The following is a 20,491-nucleotide window of genomic DNA, read 5'->3' as shown; positions in this document are numbered from 1 at the left end:
CATTTATTTTAGTGGATTACTGGACATTGTAATAACTGCAAAGAATGTGAGCGGTCTTATCTCTGATGTATAATTCTGTTAAAAGATTTTGGGAGATCCTGTGGCTACAATTAAACCTAAATGGGAGAGGGATGTGGGCTCAATCACTCAGGAGGAGTGGGAGGATATCCAGCAGTCACAGGGAAAAGTATCTATGAATACGACCCAAAGATGTTGTTTCTTATTCGCATCTGCCTATAGAACTGCTCGAATACTAAATAGAATGGGCATTAGGGCAGATCGGGGTCCACAGTGTGGGGGAGGAAGGGACAGATTTAGTCCATATGTTCTGGTCCTATACTCATCTTGCTCGGCTGTGGGAAGATGTTGGTAGCTGATCTCAGAGGTTAATACTGCTATTTCTCTAGCTCCCAGGGTATGTGGGGGGAGGTTAAGAGTTTGAATCCTAAACAGGGTGTGAGGGATGGGGTTTGCCTCCTATACACAGTGTGAGGTTAGGGGCTCGCCTCCTATACAGTGTGTGAGGTTAGGGGCTCGCCTCCTATACAGTGTGTGAGGTTAGGGGCTCGCCTCCTATACAGTGTGTGAGGTTAGGGGCTTGCCTCCTATACAGGGTGTGAGGTTAGGGGCTTGCCTCCTATACAGGGTGTGAGGTTAGGGGCTTGCCTCCTATACAGGGTGTGAGGTTAGGGGCTTGCCTCCTATACAGGGTGTGAGGTTAGGGGCTTGCCTCCTATACAGGGTGTGAGGTTAGGGGCTTGCCTCCTATACAGGGTGTGAGGTTAGGGGCTTGCCTCCTATACAGGGTGTGAGGTTAGGGGCTTGCCTCCTATACAGGGTGTGAGGTTAGGGGCTTGCCTCCTATACAGGGTGTGAGGTTAGGGGCTTGCCTCCTATACAGGGTGTGAGGTTAGGGGCTTGCCTCCTATACAGGGTGTGAGGTTAGGGGCTTGCCTCCTATACAGGGTGTGAGGTTAGGGGCTTGCCTCCTATACAGGGTGTGAGGTTAGGGGCTTGCCTCCTATACAGGGTGTGAGGTTAGGGGCTTGCCTCCTATACAGGGTGTGAGGTTAGGGGCTTGCCTCCTATACAGGGTGTGAGGTTAGGGGCTTGCCTCCTATACAGGGTGTGAGGTTAGGGGCTTGCCTCCTATACAGGGTGTGAGGTTAGGGGCTTGCCTCCTATACAGGGTGTGAGGTTAGGGGCTTGCCTCCTATACAGGGTGTGAGGTTAGGGGCTTGCCTCCTATACAGGGTGTGAGGTTAGGGGCTTGCCTCCTATACAGGGTGTGAGGTTAGGGGCTTGCCTCCTATACAGGGTGTGAGGTTAGGGGCTTGCCTCCTATACAGGGTGTGAGGTTAGGGGCTTGCCTCCTATACAGGGTGTGAGGTTAGGGGCTTGCCTCCTATACAGGGTGTGAGGTTAGGGGCTTGCCTCCTATACAGGGTGTGAGGTTAGGGGCTTGCCTCCTATACAGGGTGTGAGGTTAGGGGCTTGCCTCCTATACAGGGTGTGAGGTTAGGGGCTTGCCTCCTATACAGGGTGTGAGGTTAGGGGCTTGCCTCCTATACAGGGTGTGAGGTTAGGGGCTTGCCTCCTATACAGGGTGTGAGGTTAGGGGCTTGCCTCCTATACAGGGTGTGAGGTTAGGGGCTCGCCTCCTATACAGGGTGTGTGGTTAGGGGCTCGCCTCCTATACAGGGTGTGTGGTTAGGGGCTCGCCTCCTATACAGGGTGTGTGGTTAGGGGCTCGCCTCCTATACAATTTCCAATAGTCCAGATTCTATATCAGACTAGAAAGATTATAGGCTTTGGTTGGCAAATAATGCCTCCCTAATAGAAAAGGTTGTGGGAGGTCTAAACAGTACTATTTTAGTGGAAAATGGGTCTATATAAAAAGTGGGAACATGACTTAATTTGGGAAAGTGAGGGAGGTTGCATTAAATGATCAAGGGTGGTGGTGATGGATGAGTTGACTAGAGACATATTTAATAAGCCGCTTGTTCCTTAATTACAACCAGAGCTGTGGAGTCGGTATAAAATGGACCGACTCCTAAAATATATAATAAATTGGGTACAGTAGTTCAATGCAGAATGTGCTGAATATTTTTTCATAGGAATTTGGGAAAGTTATGAAATGTCCAATAAATGGCTGTTCTTTTCCTGATCTAATGCTACATTCACACACAGCGTTTTTGCTGCGATTTTTGAGGATATGGGTTTCGGCTGCAAAAGGTGATCAGCTTTTTAAAAAACTGCATCACCTGAAAGGTTTTTGAGCTCATAGATAATGTTTTCAATAGCAAAAGCAGATTAGAAATCTTTTCTATCAATCTGTCCATTGGTGTTTCTCTGGAAAGAGAAAGTATTAGAAAATTAGTGATAGAAGAAGCCCTTAAACAAAAGGAAGATCTTAAAAAGACTCTCAAAAGACGCTTCATGTTTCTTACACAGGATGCCTGCACACCTCACAGAGTGAACTATTTTGCCATCAATGTTCGATGTTTGTGACAACAAAGAAATTGTTACCAAGACACTGGCAGTAAAAGATACTAAAGCTCATCACAGCAGCCAGTTTCTCCAGGCCTTAGTGGAAAAAGTTCTGCAAGATTACGAACTCAAAAAAAGAACAGGTTCTTGCTATTGCAATGGACAATGCTTCACACATAAGTACAATTACACTGATGAGAGTAATGAACAACAGCTAGAAGAAAATTTAGGATTCAGTATGTTTGAGATGGAAGGCCACAGTGCTGTTCATGTAACTGAGGAACAAACAGATATTACAACAGAACAGCAAAATTATACTGTAGAAATAGATGATCTTGTTGAAGCTGCTTCAAAACACTTTCCTATGCATCACATGCGCTGTGTTGTGCACACGGTGCAGCTGGCAATAAGAGAGAGTCTGCAAGAGGGACATGCTGGAAATCTGATTGGAAAAGTGAAGAAATTGGCTATTGCCGCCAGAACCCCTAAAATTGATTCCATCTTGAAGAGACGTGCTGGGAAAGGGGCAATTGTCGATCAAGCCCACTCGGTGGGGCAGCACTTATTTAATGATTGAGCGATTGCTTGAACTGAAACCGTTTCTTATAGATATGGCGAACCTGTAGGTGACCCTAAATGAAGGTCAATGGACACAGGTGGCTGAATTGAAGGAATTGCTTAATCACCCATTTACCGTGACTAAAAAATTACAAGCTGAAGATTTAACTCCTGGCATTTTCATAAGGGAGTGGAAGAACTTGCCATCTGCGATTAAATCTCCTCTTTGGGACAGGCAAAATAGCATTTCTGCTTCAATGAAACGGAGAGAGACACAGCTATTGGAAAATAAAAAAATTTTGGCAGCTGTTTATGTGGACCCAAGTCATCGTATACTGGTTGATGATCAACAGCTTACTAAAGGAAAAGAAGCTCTGACTGAGGGAGCAGTTAGGAAGAGTGGCCTACAGGAGGACTGCCAGGCACAAGAGGACTTGGGTCCTGACAGTGCTACTGCTGCCATATCTTCATCCTCATCAGATGAGTATGACTTTGACAAGTATTTGGATGACATGGAGCAGGCAAAGCGTTGCCGCAAGGAAAAAGATTTCACTCCGTCTCCTATAGCAGCAGATTGACCATATTTCAGCAAAATGTTTCACTTAATCTCAAAGAAAAATTCAACCGTTCATCAAAACTGTGCATGAGGCAATTCCTTTATACCTGGAAATTGCTAGAGATGTTGCCTCCAACCCAAGTTACTGTAGGGAGGTTGTTCTCTGGCCTTAAAATTATTAGGTCAGATGTGAGGTCATCTATGAAGGAGGATCTGATGGAGGCAATTCTATTTCTTAGAACAAATTCATAGACTGCACAAATGTTATTTAGTATGTTTTTGTTGAAAACTGTTTTTTGCCACTTAAATAGTTTATTACCTAGTGATAGATATCTATGTATATATAATCGATATTACCTAGTGTATTACATATTTACAACTTTAGTTTTTTGTGTTCTAAAGTTGTATTCCAATAAATATATATTATGATCTATCTAAATATCCTGATTATTGTATCCTAAAAATGATTAAATGTCTGATGTTCACTTTGCCCTACAATAAATTTTTCACTTAAAAATAAGCAATATACCGTATATACTCGAGTATAAGCCGACCCGAGTATAAGCCGACCCCCCCTAATTTTGCCACAAAAACTGGGGAAACTTATTGACTCGTGTATAAGCCGAGGGTGCACAGTGAGTGGCCCCAGTTATGCTGCACAGTGAGTGGCCCCATCATGCTGCTGCTGCCGCTGCCTCACTTACAAAAAAAAACAAACCTGTATAGTCACCTCAGTCGCTGCCCCCTGCTCATCAGCGTTGCGCTCTGCAGTGACTGTGTAGGCAGAGAGCGATAGCTCCCCCCCGTTCATACTCACCGGGTCCTGACGCTTGTCTCTTCAGCTCCCCTGCTTGTTCCATGTTGTCGGCACTGCTCTCTTCCTGGTTCAGCGGTCACGTGGCACCCGCTCATTAAATATGCGCATATTTAATGAGCGGGTACCATTTGACAGCTGAAGCAGGAAGAGAGCAGCGCCGACAACATGTAAAAAGCAGGGGAGCTGCAGAGAAGGGTGAGTATGATCTGACACCCCCCGCTCCCCCTCCCCCGCCGATTTTCCCCCCCCCCACCGGTATATGACTCGTGTATAAGCCGAGAGGGGGACTTTCAGCCCCCAAAAATGGGCTGAAAATCTCGGCTTCTACACGAGTATGTACGGTACTCGTATGTGGGTGTCGGAGCCGGTGTGAGGGAGATCGAGGAGTCGGAGTCACAGGTTTGGCTTACCGACTCCACAGCCCTGATTACATCAGAATAGACCGGATAGAAGGTAGTTTATTGGTTGTGGCGTTCATGATACTTGTTATTTGTACATCAAGGAGGGATGATAGTCAAATGCAAAATCAGGTGGGTAAAGTTGTGGGAGGGGGGAGGATGGTCTGCTTGGGAGGGAGTCCTGAAAATCTGGAAATTTGAGGTTTTATTTGCTATTCTGTATCTGACAGTCTGTAAGATTTGTTTGTATTAAACCAAAATGTTTTTGGTAAAATAAAGCAAAAAGCTAGATGAGATAAATAAAAACAATTAATAAGTTACATATTATGTGATGTCCTGTTTCCTGGCTAGAAATTTACACTGGGATTGGATACAACTCATACAACATGAGAATTGGGTATAAGAAATGAATTCATGTAAATGTGGTTGATATATTAATGGACAACACACCTAAACCTATTCAGGAAAGAAGAAAGTTGCTGTGCATTGCTAGTTACTTTCTGTCAACGTCTCCTTCTTTTTTTTTTTTTTTTTTTTTTTTTTCTTTCATGATTTTCCTTCCGAGGGCCATGTCTGCTCTCTTGTATCTTCTACTCATGCATCATCGATTGTGGTTTTGGCGGAAACAAAGTATAGGGAATATTCTGTAATGAATGGTGATGCAGAGTGAACCTCAAAATCTGCTAGAAATCGATGACGTGGGATTATTTTATTTTTTGTAACGTGCACTGTCTTGGTAACGAAGGCTAAGAATAAGGTGCAGTGACGTTCTGCTCTGTATAATCATCACCGCTTTGTCCTGCTGTAGATGACAGCCCGGTTACATGCATTACAATGAAATGATGGCTGGTTGTTTGACGCAATGTTATGTTGTTCCAGGGAAGTGTTTTGCTCGGGGACTCTCCGCAGAGTGAAGACACAACGCCACACCAGCCGTCAGGACCTTCAGCAGGGCTGAATACCAGAGGCAGCCGGTTGCCTTTTTCCTCATGTTCCCCATCTGTCAGAAAAGCCCCATCTGGGGACAGTCTATGTGAAGCCTCGTCTGGCACTCCCACCCCCACCACGCAAATTTCAGACAAACAGGTTAGTGCTTTGGATCACTGACGGGAAGTTTAAGATAATTTGTGTACGAAAATGAATATTCAGTGTATGACTGGCTGCATAATGCCCCACATTGGGGTAGATCAGTGGTTCCCAAACTCCAGTTCTCGCGGACCCCAACAGGTCATGTTTTCAGGATTTCTTTAGTATTTCACAGGTGATGGAAGTATCATCAAGGCATCAGGAATTCTCACATGTGTAACACTATGCAAATCCTGAAAACATGACCTGTTGGGGTCCACGAGGACTCGAGTTTGGGAACTACTGGGGTAGATGGATATAGCAACTGATGGTGGCGCAACGAGAGTACTATGGGCACTGGTGCAAACTTTGGACCTGGCCTCCACTAGCAGTCTCTGATTCTGGACATGTCCTTTAATAATGTCCCTCCACCCTGAGACTCCTCCTGTAAAAATGTCCCCCCCCCCCCACTCTGTAAAAATGTCCTCCATTCTCGCTCCCATTGTCAGTTTAATGGTCCACCTTATCAAAATTAGCAAATACATTTTAAAAAATGAAAATGAGCAGATAGTGTTTGTAAGCAAAAATTAAAAATTTAATCCATTAAATACCTGTTTGACTTCATTTATGCACTTGTTTTTCTTGTCTCGTTTCAAGAAGCAGTTTTTGTTTACTCTGTCGCCTTATTGGGGGACACAGAACCGTGGGTGTTATGCTGCTGTCCACTAGGAGGCGACACTATGCATAATCTGAAAAAGTTTAACTTTGGCTCCTCCTCTGCAGTATACACCCCTGGACGGCATCAGCCTTCTCCAGTTTTTGCTTAGTGTCGCAAGGAGGCACACCTTTTTTTCTTTTTTTCCTTTCGTCGGAACAGATGAAGAAAAGTGGGTCTCCAGCGAGACTCCCGGCATGGCTCCTTCCTTGGCCCCCTTTTTAGGGGTGCCCAGTTGAAGTAGAGATGGCGGTCCCCCATGTCGCTCCTTCCCCAGTCCCTCGGGTACTGGTCCGAAGTTGAGACCCCCCCCTCCTTCCCCAACCCCCTTCAGGGTCTGGGTTGAGGTTGAGGCAAGGATGAAGACCCCCTGACGGTGACAGACGCACCCTCCCTAATCCCCCGCAGGGGGCATTAGGTTGAGACGCTGCAGGTAGGGTCGGAGTACAGACAGCATTCTGCACCAGGGACCCCAGCCCAGCTGTGGGATCCTGCTGGGGCCGGGGGAGGGTGCAGGCAGACGTGGCACAGCAGAGACAGGGCTTTCTGCGCCCCTGCCTCTGCAGCAGCAGTGGCTCCATGGCGCTCCAGGGACCCCCCACACAGGAACCGCTAGCACTGCTGCCCCCACCGCTAGCCAGTCGCCCATTCTGGGGGGGTCCGGTGCAAATCCGACCCCCTCCCGGACTACCGCGCCGCTCTGGAGCCCTCCTGGGCATCAGGCCTCTAATTTAGACCGCGGCTTCGGCCTAGCCGAAGCCGCCGCCTTTTCCCCGCCCCGCCCCTGGCACGCCCCCCCGGATGACGAAAATGACACTGCAGTGTCATAGAAGGGGCGGATCGAGGCAGGAAGGGCGCGCTTTTACATGGCCCAGCGCGCCCTTTTCCAGCTCTCCGCCCCCTTCCCTCTCCACCTCAGAATCCGGTGGCCATCTTGCTGCACCTGGAGGAAGGCAGCACAGAGTCTCCGGGGGGCACAGGACATGGGGCTTATCAGCGCTGGACCTAAGGGGAGCACCGGTGGGGTAAGATCACAGCTGGGTCCTTGGTACTCAGCTGTGAATTCCTATAACCTATAGCGCTCTCCTACTCCTTTTTCCTCTGCGTAGATACCCCTGTAGGGTCTCTATTAATCAGCCTAGGTACTATGTCGGGCTCAAAGAAAAGAACCAGGCAAGACTGCTTTTATGCAGTCTGCACTCTCCCCAGCGGCAGCACGTATCCGCACTGCCGGGACTGTACCCAAAAAAAAACGGAGCAGAACCCCAAGAAGTCCCTACCAACGCTTCTGCGACCGCTACTGCGCTGGAATGGGCAACTCAGATGACGCAGTCTATGACACAGTCTATAGATAACCTGACCTCCACATTACTGCAGGCTCTGCAGGGTCATGCCTCGGCTATGAACGTTACCCAGCAAAGGGACGTCCGGTCTCATGATCAGGGCGCTTCTGACAGTTCGAGGCGTAAGCGGACCCACAGGTCGCGTTCAGCTGTGTCATCACATAGCAATAGGTCTTCCCCCTCCAGGGAAAGACACAGTGGCCTCAGGTCACCGAGGCCGTCCCCTGATAGAGAAGGACAATGCGGATCTCCACAATGATCCCAGACTACGGGAAACCTCCGCTCTAGTTCGCCCGCTAGGGAGCTCCTTAGCGATGCGCAGGACTCAGAGGGCATATGTGACTCCAATTCAGATAACGAAACAGAGAACGCTTTGCTCCCTAGTCCCCCTAGCAATACTGCGATAGTTGAGGATATCGTCTCTTCCATCCTTCGGGTGCTGGACATTTCAGATCCAACCCCGGAAGCACCAGAACACATTTCCTTTGAAAGTGTTCAGAAACCATCGAAGGTCTTCCCTAATCACCCGGAATTCCAAAAAATCCTTTCTAAGCATTTTTCGCAGCCTGAGAAAAAATTCGCCAATCGCAAGTATTTGGAAGCAAAATACCCCTTTCCACAGAAAGACACCAAGGATTGGACAGATCCGCCTGAAGTGGACCCTCCAGTCTCTGGGCTGGCAGCACAAACGCTTCTCTCGCTGCCGGACAGATCAACCCTCAAGGACACAGCAGACAGACAAGTCGAACGCATGGCTCGTTCAATCTTTGAAGCGGCAGGTGCCTCTTTGGCTCCCGCATTTGCTTTAGTCTGGGCAGCCAAGGCCATCATGGCTTGGGCTGCTCTATTGCAAAAGGGCCTTCAAGCTTCAAATCCTCAGATGGCGGACCAGGCGGTGCAAATTGCAGTGGTGGCAGATTACATGGTCCTTGCAGCGTTGGACTCTGCAAGAGGAATAGCGGGAATAGCATCAAACGCCATTACAATCCGGCGTATTCTCTGGCTAAGAGAATGGAAAGCGGATGCGGCCTCAAAAAAGTCCCTAACAAATCTCCCGTACTTCAGTGGCCGTCTTTTCGGTGAAAAGCTGGATACAATGATATCCAATGCTACCGGGGGCAAAAGTACTTCCCTCCCTCAACTAAGACCAAAACGCACGTTTAAAAGGCGTAATCAATCTCGTTTCCGATCCTTTCGGAATTCTTCGGGCTGGTCCGTCTCACGCCCAGCACAAAACCGTAATCGTTCCCCCCCGCAGGGACAACACACGGCGGCACAGAGGCCGGACAGGAACTGGCAATCAAAGGCAAGCCAGGCAAAACCTAAAGGAGGAAAACCTCAGACTTTTCCCTCGTCCTGACTCATGCCCTCTCGAAGACACCCCACTTGTTGGCGGACGACTGCTACTCTTTCAGCAGGTCTGGCTGCCTATTACAGAAGACAAGTGGGTCAAGGAAATAGTGTCTTCAGGATACAAAATCGAGTTTACTACCAGCCCACCGCACAGGTTTTTTTCCATCTGTCCCTCCAAAATCCCCGCTCAAAGCTCAGGCCTTCCGTCAAGCGGTTTCTTCCCTCCTGCGAGCAGGAGTCATAGTGCCAGTCCCAGCAGAAGAGCGCTTCCGAGGGTTCTACTCCAACCTGTTCGTGGTGCCCAAGAAGGGAGGCAGCGTCCGACCCATACTAGACCTCAAGCAACTCAACAAGTACGTTCGAGTTCGTCACTTCCGCATGGAATCCCTCCGGTCAATCGTTGCGTCTATGGAAAAAGGAGAATATCTTGCCTCCATAGACATACAGGACGCATACCTGCATATACCAATTGCTCCCTCCCATCAGAGGTTTCTCAGCGCTTTCAGTGCTCTTTCAGAGGCGTATTGCTAACAAGCCGCAAGTGTAGACTTTTCTCCAAGGGGTTTCCCGATTGGTTCCCCCCTACAAACGTCCGTTGGAGACGTGGGACCTCAACCTGGTCTTGACAGCACTACAGTCACCTCCTTTTGAACCCCTTATGGTGGTCTCACTCCGCTTTCTATCGCAGAAAGTGGTTTTCCTGGTGGCAATCACCTCGCTACGCAGGGTGTCTGAACTTTCAGCTCTTTCCTGCAGACAACCCTTCCTGGTTTTTCATCAGGACAAGGTGGTTCTCCGTACAGTACCATCCTTCCTTCCGAAGGTCGGGTCCAGCTTCCACCTCAATGAGGAAATATCACTACCGTCTCTTTGCCCGGCTCCCGTTCATAGGGTAGAGAAGGCTCTGCATACGCTTGACCTTGTCAGGGCATTGCGTGTTTACGTGTCTAGGACTGCTCCTTTCCGGAAGTCTGATTCACTTTTCCTTCTTCCAGAAGGCGTTCGCAAGGGCCTACCGGCTTCCAAAGCCACCCTTGCTAGGTGGATCAAGTCCACCATTCAAGAGGCTTACCGCCTCAACAATTCTCCTCTTCCGGCCGGTATCACGGCACACTCTACGCGGGCGGTAGGGGCCTCTTGGGCCATTCGGCATCAATCCTCAGCACATCAAGTGTGTAAGGCAGCCACTTGGACTAACCTGCACACATTTACAAAACACTACAGAGTGCATACCCAGTCCTCAGCGGATGCGAGCCTGGGTAGACGGGTCCTGCAGGCGGCAGTACTCCAAGTCTAGGGGACTGTCGGCACAATATTCGTCCACTGCTTCCCACCCAGGGACTGCTTTAGGACGTCCCACGGTTCTGTGTCCCCCAATAAGGCGACAGAGTAAAGGAGATTTTTGTGTACTCACCGTAAAATCTCTTTCTCTTAGCCTTTAATTGGGGGACACAGCTCCCACCCTGTAGCCCTTGCGGGCCGTTGTTACGGTTGGGTTCTCATATTGTTGTTTGAGCCTGTTTATAGTAGCCTTTTTTTTTTACAGGCATGGTTATGTTTCTGGTATATTCCTCCTAATGCTTTTGCACAAAACTGGAGAAGGCTGACGCCGTCCAGGGGTGTATACTGCAGAGGAGGAGCCAAAGTTAATCTTTTTCAGATTATGCATAGTGTCGCCTCCTAGTGGACAGCAGCATAACACCCACGGTTCTGTGTCCCCCAATTAAAGGCTAAGAGAGAGAGATTTTATGGTGAGTACACAAAAATCTCCCTTTTTTTTTTTTCCATATGTAAGGGGCGATGATGGTGCCTATAAAATGTTATATTAAAGAGGTTGTCCACTTCTGACGATCCCCTTCGCGATCATGGTTTTCCACATTATAAAATTACTGTTTTCCTCCCAGTGCTGATGTTGTACCAGTGGTGTTGGCACGGACTCTTCCGGTGTTCACTTGACGTTGTCGCTCGAGCCCTACAGCCCATCAGCTGCTACTTCACTCTCCTCTTCCATCGAACGTAACTGATAGGCAGAGGAAGTCAGAGCTTGCGGCTCCTCACTAAACAGCGGCAACACCAACATTTAAATGCTGCTGGTGGTTGACGGCGGCGTCTTTTCAGTGGTTGACGGCAGCATGCAGATCTCCGCTGTGGCTATTTAATTTAGCTGGCATCCTCCACCTGGGGGGCAGCCTCGACTCCTCGCATCCAAACTTGCTCCATGAGCAATATATTCACCATTGGCTGTTAGGGGTTAAACCTTATACTAAAACTCCAATAACATATTCTAAATGTAAGAATTGTCTTGTAACTGCAAAGCTGTTAAAGTTTTTAAGTTTAAAGACTGAACGTATGCAGAGCAAGTCATTTTGTTATTGCTTTTGCATATATGTTCGTTCTTCTTGGTATTTTTTTTTTTTTTTGTGCCTTTTTCATGCGTGTTGCAGGCAGATTTTCTCTGAAAAAGATGTGGTGTGCACATACCCCAAGGGTCGTGGGTTTTGGAAAATGTAAACAAAAAATTGACTCACTAAAGTTTTGTTTTGTCCACTAGAATACAGGAAGAAAAAATTGTTTTATTTGGTAAAATTGTACCAACCTGGAGAATCTGGTTGCAACTTCCTTTACCGCATAATCACTGTAAAGCCAAAACAAAGGTGGAAATGTGTGGATTTTTTAATTTTTTTATGTGATAAAACTAATGGAGTCATTCAAAGCCACAGCTGATCCTGCAAAAAAAAAAGCTGTCGTACGTCTATGTATTGACATGAAGAGTAGGAAGGATGCGTGGAGCCACAGGGGCCCGTACTTCACTGGAAAAAGCTGCAACCAGTTAAAGCAGGGGTCTGAAACATGTGGCCTGTGGGCCAGATGCGGCCCCTGATGCTACTTCATGTGGCCCGCAGGCTCTGTAGACTCGGCGATTCTTGCTCGGTCCAGGGGGCCGCCAACGGCAGAGTCTTTTCAGCTGAATGTGCGTTTGACTCAAATTCAATTGAAATGTATTGCCGATAAAAGACACTACACAGCAATACGTATGCCGGCCAATCCAAGTCCAGCAGCTGACATGCGGCAGAGTATGATACCACTGTCATGCGCTAGCATGCAGATGTCAGCTGCTGGCATCTGATTGGCCACCGGCCTGCATTGGTATTGCTGTGTAGAGTCTGTGCGGCAATTAATTTCAATGGAATGTTTGTCCAAGGGCACATGTTCTACTGAAAGTGCTGCCGGTGGCGGATCCTGTATCGGGCTGCGATTGTCAAGGGATCCACAGTGCCTGCGGCCGCATGTATAGTAAATCTTTTTTTTTTTTTTTTTTTTTTTTTTATTTATTTATTTTTTTTCCTATGTATATATGAACGGCAAATTATGGGACATATCTAAATATGGGGAGATATCTACAATATGGGGATCTGGGGCCCTGACTACAATATGAGAACCTGGATAGGGACATATCTACAAGATGATGCACATTTTTCACCACATTCATGTGCTCTATTTTATTTTATTTATTTTTTTTTTTAAACACTGCAAAATGTTCAAAAGGTGTAGAGAAGAAAAATCAATAAAAATCATTGTCCTGATATTGTCCCCCCAATTCAAAGTTTTTCTATGTGCGGTCATTATACCCAGCCGAGTATTGAGACCCCTGAGTTAAAGGGTTTTTTGTTTTTTTTTGTCAGACGTGAGGATGTTGCTTGAGGACAGGAGCATATTCAGCGATGTTACTGATTTTCTCAGTAGCTTAAGTGTAGCAGGAAAAGTAGAGAAAGGGTTTTCTACATTGTGGCGGCTTTCAGCAGCAATGATGGACAAGTCTTTTAGTTGTGCCCTGCGACTGTATTTCTAGCATTCTGTCATCCGTCTGCGGAGTCAGGATAGATGTCACAGCCTTTTAGTTGCCTTTGGGGTAAAGTAACAGGATGGTGATTGATGGGAGGGTCACAATTCAGACAGAATGATAACTTTATTTCCCTGTAAAAACCTCATGATGATTAACCTGCGCTGAGTCATGGTAATCTTTACCACTGCCAGCACCACATCTGCCCTGTAAGCACTGCAGCGAGTGACAGATTGAAAATGCCAATGTGAAACCTCCTGCAATAAACATGTCTGAAGACCTGAGAGCAAAATAAGGGCGCAGGAAAACAGTGATTCTAGCCTCTCCTTTTTTTTCCCTCATTGCTTATTATGTCTGCAATTTTGTCCTGTCAAGTCATTTATATATCTTTTTTTTATTTTTTTTATATTAAAACATTTTATTTGTTCTCCTAGGAATTTTTGGCCACCACTTCTGAGGGGTTAATTGATCAGATATTATTATTGGCTTCTAATGACCAAATTTGTTCAGTATGACTGGTCATCGGGCTTGTGCGGCATATAGCCCAGCAATCTTCTAATGAGGTGCAATGGGACTAATTTTTTAAACGGCTGCAATTAAAACACTACCAGTGTTAATATATGGGTGTCCAGACAAAGAAAAGTCCCCTTGGGGCTTGTACCTGGAAAGAAAAACGAAGTGATAATCGCCTACACTGATCCAGCACGTGCGTCTCCGTGGTCTGCACTGGCACAGGAAGAGCAGGTATCGGGGTCATGGTTTGCCAGAGATCGGGAGCAGACGTACGTTCTGTGAGGCCTGGAAACATCCAAGAACTTGTAAGTGGATTTAATTGACACTACGAAGGTAGAAGACTTCCAGGATCATGTTCGGAAAACTTCCTAGACAGAATACGATCCCAAGACATTTGTGCTCTGAATCAATAATAATAATAATCTTTATTTTTATATAGCGCTAACATATTCCGCAGCGCTTTACAGTTTGCACACACACATCATCACTGTCCCCGATGGGGCTCACAATCTAAATTCCCTATTAGTATGTCTTTAGAATGTGGGAGGAAACCGGAGTACCCGGAGGAAACCCACGCAAACACGGGGAGAACATACAAACTCCTTGCAGATGTTGTCCTTGGTGGGATACGAACCCAGGACCCGCTAACCACTGAGCCACCGTGCCGCCCGTAAGCTGGGAAGCGAGATGCAGATTCAGACACCGCTGAACACAATCCAAAGTTACTGTCTATGCAGAGAAGCAAGCTCCAAACACTGAAGAGACCACCTTCTTATTGGCCCTAAAGCATCTAAGAAAAAAAACTAATTGACTTCAGAGATCTCTATTTTGAGACCTGGTAAAGCCTACAGCTGTGGAACTCTGAAAGAGAAGCTATGCTTCACCTCCCATACTGAAGCCAGGACCCCAACTTTCCCTTAATGCAATATCAGCATAAAGATCTGGTGAGTGGTCATACCTGCTCGCTCTGGTGTAGGTGCTGACTGTTTCAGCGGCTGCAGGGGAGAGAGCCCTCTCCCTCGTGTTAACAGGGTGGAAATATTAGGGTGTGTGCACACGCTGCAGATCCGCAGCAGGTTCTGCTGCGGTGTACAGTGCCATAATATCCTATGGGAAATGGAAACCGCAGTGCAGACGGTGCGGATTTTTCCGCGTGGATTTGCTGCGGTTTCTAATCCGCAGAAAGAATTGACATGTTAATAATTTCTGCGGATTCCGCTGCGGTTTACCATCTCCTCCATTGTAGAGGTGATAAACCGCAGGGCAAAACCGCAGGCCAATCTGCAGGTAAACCGCAGGTCTTTTGACCTGCGGATTTACCTGCGGGTTTTGCAAAATCTGCGCAGATGAATCCACAACAAAATCTGCAGCGTGTGCACACACCCTAAGTCAGCAGATCACTTGTGGGAGACCGCTGTGGAGTGATCGGTATCCCAAGATCCTGTGATCAATGACTCCAGGTTCTGAAGCTTCCAATGCGGTGACAGATCAGGGTGATCGAAGGCAGGTGATGTGCTCTGCAGCTTAACAGAAGCTCAGTATGGGAGGTTAGATGAAGAGGGACACACTTAGTGTTCTGCTACAGAGCCCTTGAGAAAAAGTATTTTACAGCTTCATCATAGTGGATTAAACTGATGGTAAAATGGGCAGCAGATTAGCAATAGCTCCATGTCATACTTACTGAAAGTACAACTATAACTCTCCCTCTTCATCCTCATTCACATTATAACTCTGATAAAGCTTTAACCCTTGGAAATGATAATGTAATGGAGACACAAGGAACACAGCCAGCATATAACAGCAATGCTTCCTCCGCACCCAATGGTGACAACTTAGGCCTGTTTCACACTTCTGTTTTTGACCATCAGTAAAAATCCGCCGTTTTTGCAAAAAAAGGATCCGCCATTTTTTTTGACGGATCCGTTTTTTTTCCCCATTGATTTGCATTACCGGCGGATCTTGACGGATGGCAATCCGTTGGATCCGTTTTTTTGCGGATCCGTCAATTTTTTTTGTGTCCGCCAAGATGCCTGGACGAACCATGTAACGTTTTTTGTGCTGAAGGATCCGCATTTTTATAGTGCACATGTGTGGAGGAATGATGTCAGCCGGAAATTTAACCCTGAAATCATTTCTGACAGACATACAAATATTCTCTCTCTCTAACTTATAAATGGTAGCAATCTGCTATCCTTCAGATCTACTATGAGAAAAAGATTTCAGTTTCATCCCTGGATGAAGGACTACAGCTCCTTCACCAACCAGAATGTTACTCTAAGAAACAAGACACTTAATCGGATTACAAATATGGTTATCCTAATCGATGAAATGTCGTGTGACGCTGGACAAACCTTTCTATTCTCTGCAAATATAGTATCAGAAGTCTAATCCCCAGGCTAGAATACAATTGATGGATTACAATTACTGTACACTTCTAGGACTAAAGTTTATGGAATTATTATTCTTCACGATAGAAGCTACTGCTACAACTGGACGTCAGCAATCACCTTATACTGATAGACCTTACTAATGGAAGCGGCTATACCAAACGTTCGTCTCCAAGGTCGCAGGTGTATCCTGACCCAAACAAGGTTACATAGAGCAGCAATTCTTTAAAGCAATGGCTTGTATTTGCTAACCGGTTCTTTCCTAGGATTCTACAATACTTCTATAGTCCCTGATTGTAAGCTATTTGTATGTTAGAACTTATTTCTTTTCTTCCATTTACAGGGATCTTTTATTTTGTTTTTCTTCTATTTAATTTACCCCCTTCCCTGCTCTCTGGAATTTTTCACTCTTACCTCCCTATTAAAAAATTTAATTCAATTCCTTTTCTTACTTTCTCCCTTTCTTTTTAATGTCTTCTTCTATTTAAATTGTTAAAATAAATACCGTAATTGAAAGAAAAGGATGTACCTTCAGCAGCAGGACCCACTGCAGCCAGTGATTACATGCAGTGGTCAGGTGTCTTGAACATCCGATGAGGCTTAAAAATTTTGATGCAAAACACAGTAAATCTCCAATGCAAGTCAATGACCCAATAAAGTCATTCAGGTGCTCTCTGGATTTTCATAGAATGTTGGAGTTAGAAGGGACCGCCTGGGCCATCTGGTCCAACCTCCTGCTCAAAGCAGGTTTCGCTAAATCATCCCAGACAGATGTCTATCCAGCCTCTGTTTGGAGACTTCTATTGAAGGAGAACTCACCACCTTTCGTGGCAGCCTGTTCCACTCATTGATCACCTCAACTGTCAAAAAGTTTTTTCTAATATCTAATCTGTGTCTCCTCCCATTCAGTTTCATCCCATTGCTTCTAGTCTTTCCTTGTGCAAATGAGAATAAAGATGATCCTTCTACAATGTGACAGCCCTTGAGATATTTGTAGACAGCTATTAAGTCTCCTCTCAGTCTTCTCTTTTGCAAGCTAAACATTCCCAAATCCTGCAACCTTTCCTCATAAGACAGGATTTGCAGACCGGTCACCATTCTGGTCGCTCTTTTCTGAACTTGCTCCAGTCTGATGTCTTTTTCAAAATGTGGCGCCCAAAACTGGACACAGTATTTCAGATGAGGTCTGACCAAAGAGGAGTAGAGGGCAATAATGACTTCGTGATCTAGACTGTATGCTTCCGTTTATACATCCTAGAATTGCATTTGCCTTTTTTTGCTGCTGCATCACACTGTTGACTCACACTGTTGACTCGTATTCAGTCTGTGATCTATTAGTATACCCAAGTCTTTTTCACATGTTCTGTTGCTTAGCCCTACTCCTCCCATTCTGTATATGCTTTTTTAATTTTTATTGCCAAGATGTAGTACTTTGCATTTTTCCCTGTTAAAACCATTCTGTTAGTTGCTGCCCACTGCTCCAGTTTATCTTTTTGAATCCTCTCTCTTCTCTAGTATTAGCTATCCCTCCTAGCTTTGTGTCATCAGTATATTTAATCAGTTTACCTTCAATTCCTTCATCTAAATCGTTGATAAAGATGTTGAACAATACAGGGCCCAGGATAGAGCCCTGTGGTACCCCACTTGAGACATTCTTCCAACTTGATGTGCAACCATTTACGACCACACTTTGGGTCCGATCACTTAGCCAGTTATGAATCCACCTAACAGTTGCCTTGTCCATTCCATACCTAGTGATTTTTTTCAATAAGGATTGTGTGAGATACTTTGTCAAATGCTTTGCTGAAGTCAAGATATACTATACATACAGCATTTCCCTGATCCACCCAATCAGTGATTCCGTCATAGAAGGAAATTAAGTTAGTCTGACATGACTTATTAGTTACAAACCCATGCTGACTGTTTAATCACTTCATTCTTATCCAGGTACTTACATAAGTATGGAATGGCAAACGCAACAGGCTGCAATTTGGTGCACTCGGCGCAGCGTCAAAAGGACTCATGCGCCGCCAAACGCATACTGCGCACGGCCTGCGTCCCCAGTGCTAAAGATAGGGGACACATGCAGCGTCATGTGTCCGTAGGCAGAGCTACCAGCGAAGGCGCGGCAGGGGCGTGGCTTAGGGGTGGCCGTAAACAGCGCGACGCTGCGGCCGTAAACGCTAATGTGAAACTAGCCTAAACTGTATATTTTGGGTCATACCTTGACTCGGTACTCGGACGACGCACAACCTTTGAGCCTCCCCTGACCAGCCTGAAAGTGCTCTCATCACTTTCTTCCACTCTTCAGATGTCCAATCTTGATATAGGCAAGCCTTTTCTTCTTCGTTGCTGCTGTGAGCAGGGGCTTCTTTGCGGCACGGCAACTTGGTAGGTCCCAGGTCCTTCTGCAGGCGGTGATGAATTATCCTAGTTGCGATGTTCTGGAGGAGCATAGGGTACTTTGTTTTTTAGTTCAACAGCAGTTATAGAAGGATGTGACATCACTTCACGCCTCAGAAGCTTATCAGTCCTTGGTGAAGTTGTCTTGGGTGCGCCAGAGCCTGACTTCCTCAGCGGTATCATCCCAGGAGGCAATGATGCTGCCGACCGCTTCAGCTGATAAATTGCTTCTCTTAACACTTCCAGATCTCTAGCTACAGCCATCACCGAATCCCCCTTCTCGAGCAGAGCCAAGGCACGGGATTTCTCTTCCATTTTAAGCTTCTTTCGACCCACTGTGGGAGATAATAAACTGAGGGAGATGATAAAAGACTGCCTAATAGCAAAACTGGCTGAGCTGCACATAACTAGAGTGCAGCTTTCGCTTTACCAGAGAAGTGAAAACTGAGCGTTGATTGGTTGATATTTGCAACAAAGCCAGCTTTAATATTAGACAGTTTCTTATTATCTCCCCCATTGTGTACACTTTTAAAAAGTGAAATTATGATGTGGATTTTATATGTAAAGTTTTTTTTTTTTTGCTGCGCAAGTGTAAAAATCTTTTTTGCCGGCACTGTACTTCAGACACAGAAAAAGAAAGTAAATCCTAACAAATAGTGCAGCAGTGTGCAAAGGATGTGACACCGGATATGATCCACATTATAATACAGCTGTAACTAGAAGCAGGTTATTGTAAGTGGTTGCAGACCCCACTAGCTGCCTCACTAAGCTCCTGGTATGCAGGGGGCTGTTATCTAGTCTGTAGTGAAAGTTGAGTAGAAGAATATTCAGAATTGAGCATCCTCAGTGGTTGATACCTTTTTAGTGGCTAACTGAAAAGATGGTAACACATTGCAGCTTTCGAGACTACTCAGGTCTCCATCAGGCATATAGACTAATACAACATCTGCAGAATCACATTTATACTCAGCACAGAAATAACCTAATAGAGTCCTCAACCACCGAGGACTCTCAACTCTAAATATTCTATCTACTTCCTGGCTAACACGGTACAAAGATATATTGACAAGGCGTGATGCAGGAAAATGGCAAAAGATAACTTTCCTCCCTCCTCCATAAATGTATCTAGAGGATTGCACTTTAGTCCAGCAGCCCTAGTGACCGAGGGGAGGACTCTGCTTTACTGACTGATAGTGAAAGGGAGAAAAAATGCTGTTTGGGGCACTGCTGATATCCAGTAAGGTGCAAGTTATTGACATAACACATTTTGAAGTAGATTTAAGTTAATCAGGTAATTAGATCTGCTCCATTCTTTGTAATATTTTCTGGTCCTCTTAGGTGATCGCTCCCCTGAAACGCAGATATCTATAGTCGTAACTCCTTCTGATTTCGCAGTATGGAGCTCCGCTTTACCGCTAATAGATATTGAAAGCGTTTCCCTATTAAAATTCCTCTTCGGTTTGTTTTTGTTGTTGCCTCCCACTCACCTCTTTCTGGGAGACTTGTCACGCAGGTGGTTACATTGTTGGTGACAGTCGCAGGTGGTTTTGCAGTGATGCTCATCACACCCCAATGTGACCCTGCCATAGACAACCAGCATTACCAGAAATGGCCCTGATCAGCCTTAATGTGCCTTTTTTTTTTTTTCTTCCTTTTTAGAGGATCTCATAGGAAACCTCATGAAACTGGTCTGCAGCGTGCTTCATATTTCCCTATTATCTTGAATCTCCAGGGGAAAAAAAAACCTTGGCATAAACACAACTTCTAAAACCAGCCATGAACAGCAGACTAGGATTTTGATTTGACAGACTAAAGGCCCCGTCACACTAAGCAATATCGCTATAGTGTCACTGGTTTTGTGACGCAGCAGCGATATCGCTGTGTGTGATACTTACCTCCGACCGGCTCCCTCGCTTGTTATCGCTAATTGCGCGAGAACGGCCTGGGCCGTTTTTCGTCGTCAGCTTCCTGCTTGGCTTCCTACTGTGGAGACGAGCAACGGGGGCGGGAGGATTTTGGGATCGCCTCGTCTGGCAGGTAAGTAGCGACCCC

At 46.1% G+C, this 20,491-nt stretch overlaps 1 protein-coding gene across 2 annotated transcripts in view; it reads left to right on the top strand.

The window, feature by feature from the left end:
• Positions 1–20,491, top strand: part of LOC141095857 (KAT8 regulatory NSL complex subunit 1-like) — a 74,657-nt gene that overhangs the window by 34,999 nt on the left and 19,167 nt on the right. For both annotated transcript variants that reach the window (XM_073582223.1, XM_073582222.1), the window contains exon 3: positions 5,699–5,905. In XM_073582223.1, coding sequence (XP_073438324.1) covers positions 5,699–5,905 — 207 coding nt within the window. The remainder of the gene's footprint in view (positions 1–5,698; positions 5,906–20,491) is intronic.

This window comes from Dendrobates tinctorius, unplaced genomic scaffold (assembly GCF_039654945.1).
Source record: "Dendrobates tinctorius isolate UK_male_01 unplaced genomic scaffold, ASM3965494v1 ptg000070l, whole genome shotgun sequence".
NCBI classification, from domain to species: domain Eukaryota; kingdom Metazoa; phylum Chordata; class Amphibia; order Anura; family Dendrobatidae; genus Dendrobates; species Dendrobates tinctorius.
The sequence above is the reverse complement of the archived record's forward strand: the minus strand, read 5'-3'. Positions and strand labels throughout refer to the sequence as shown.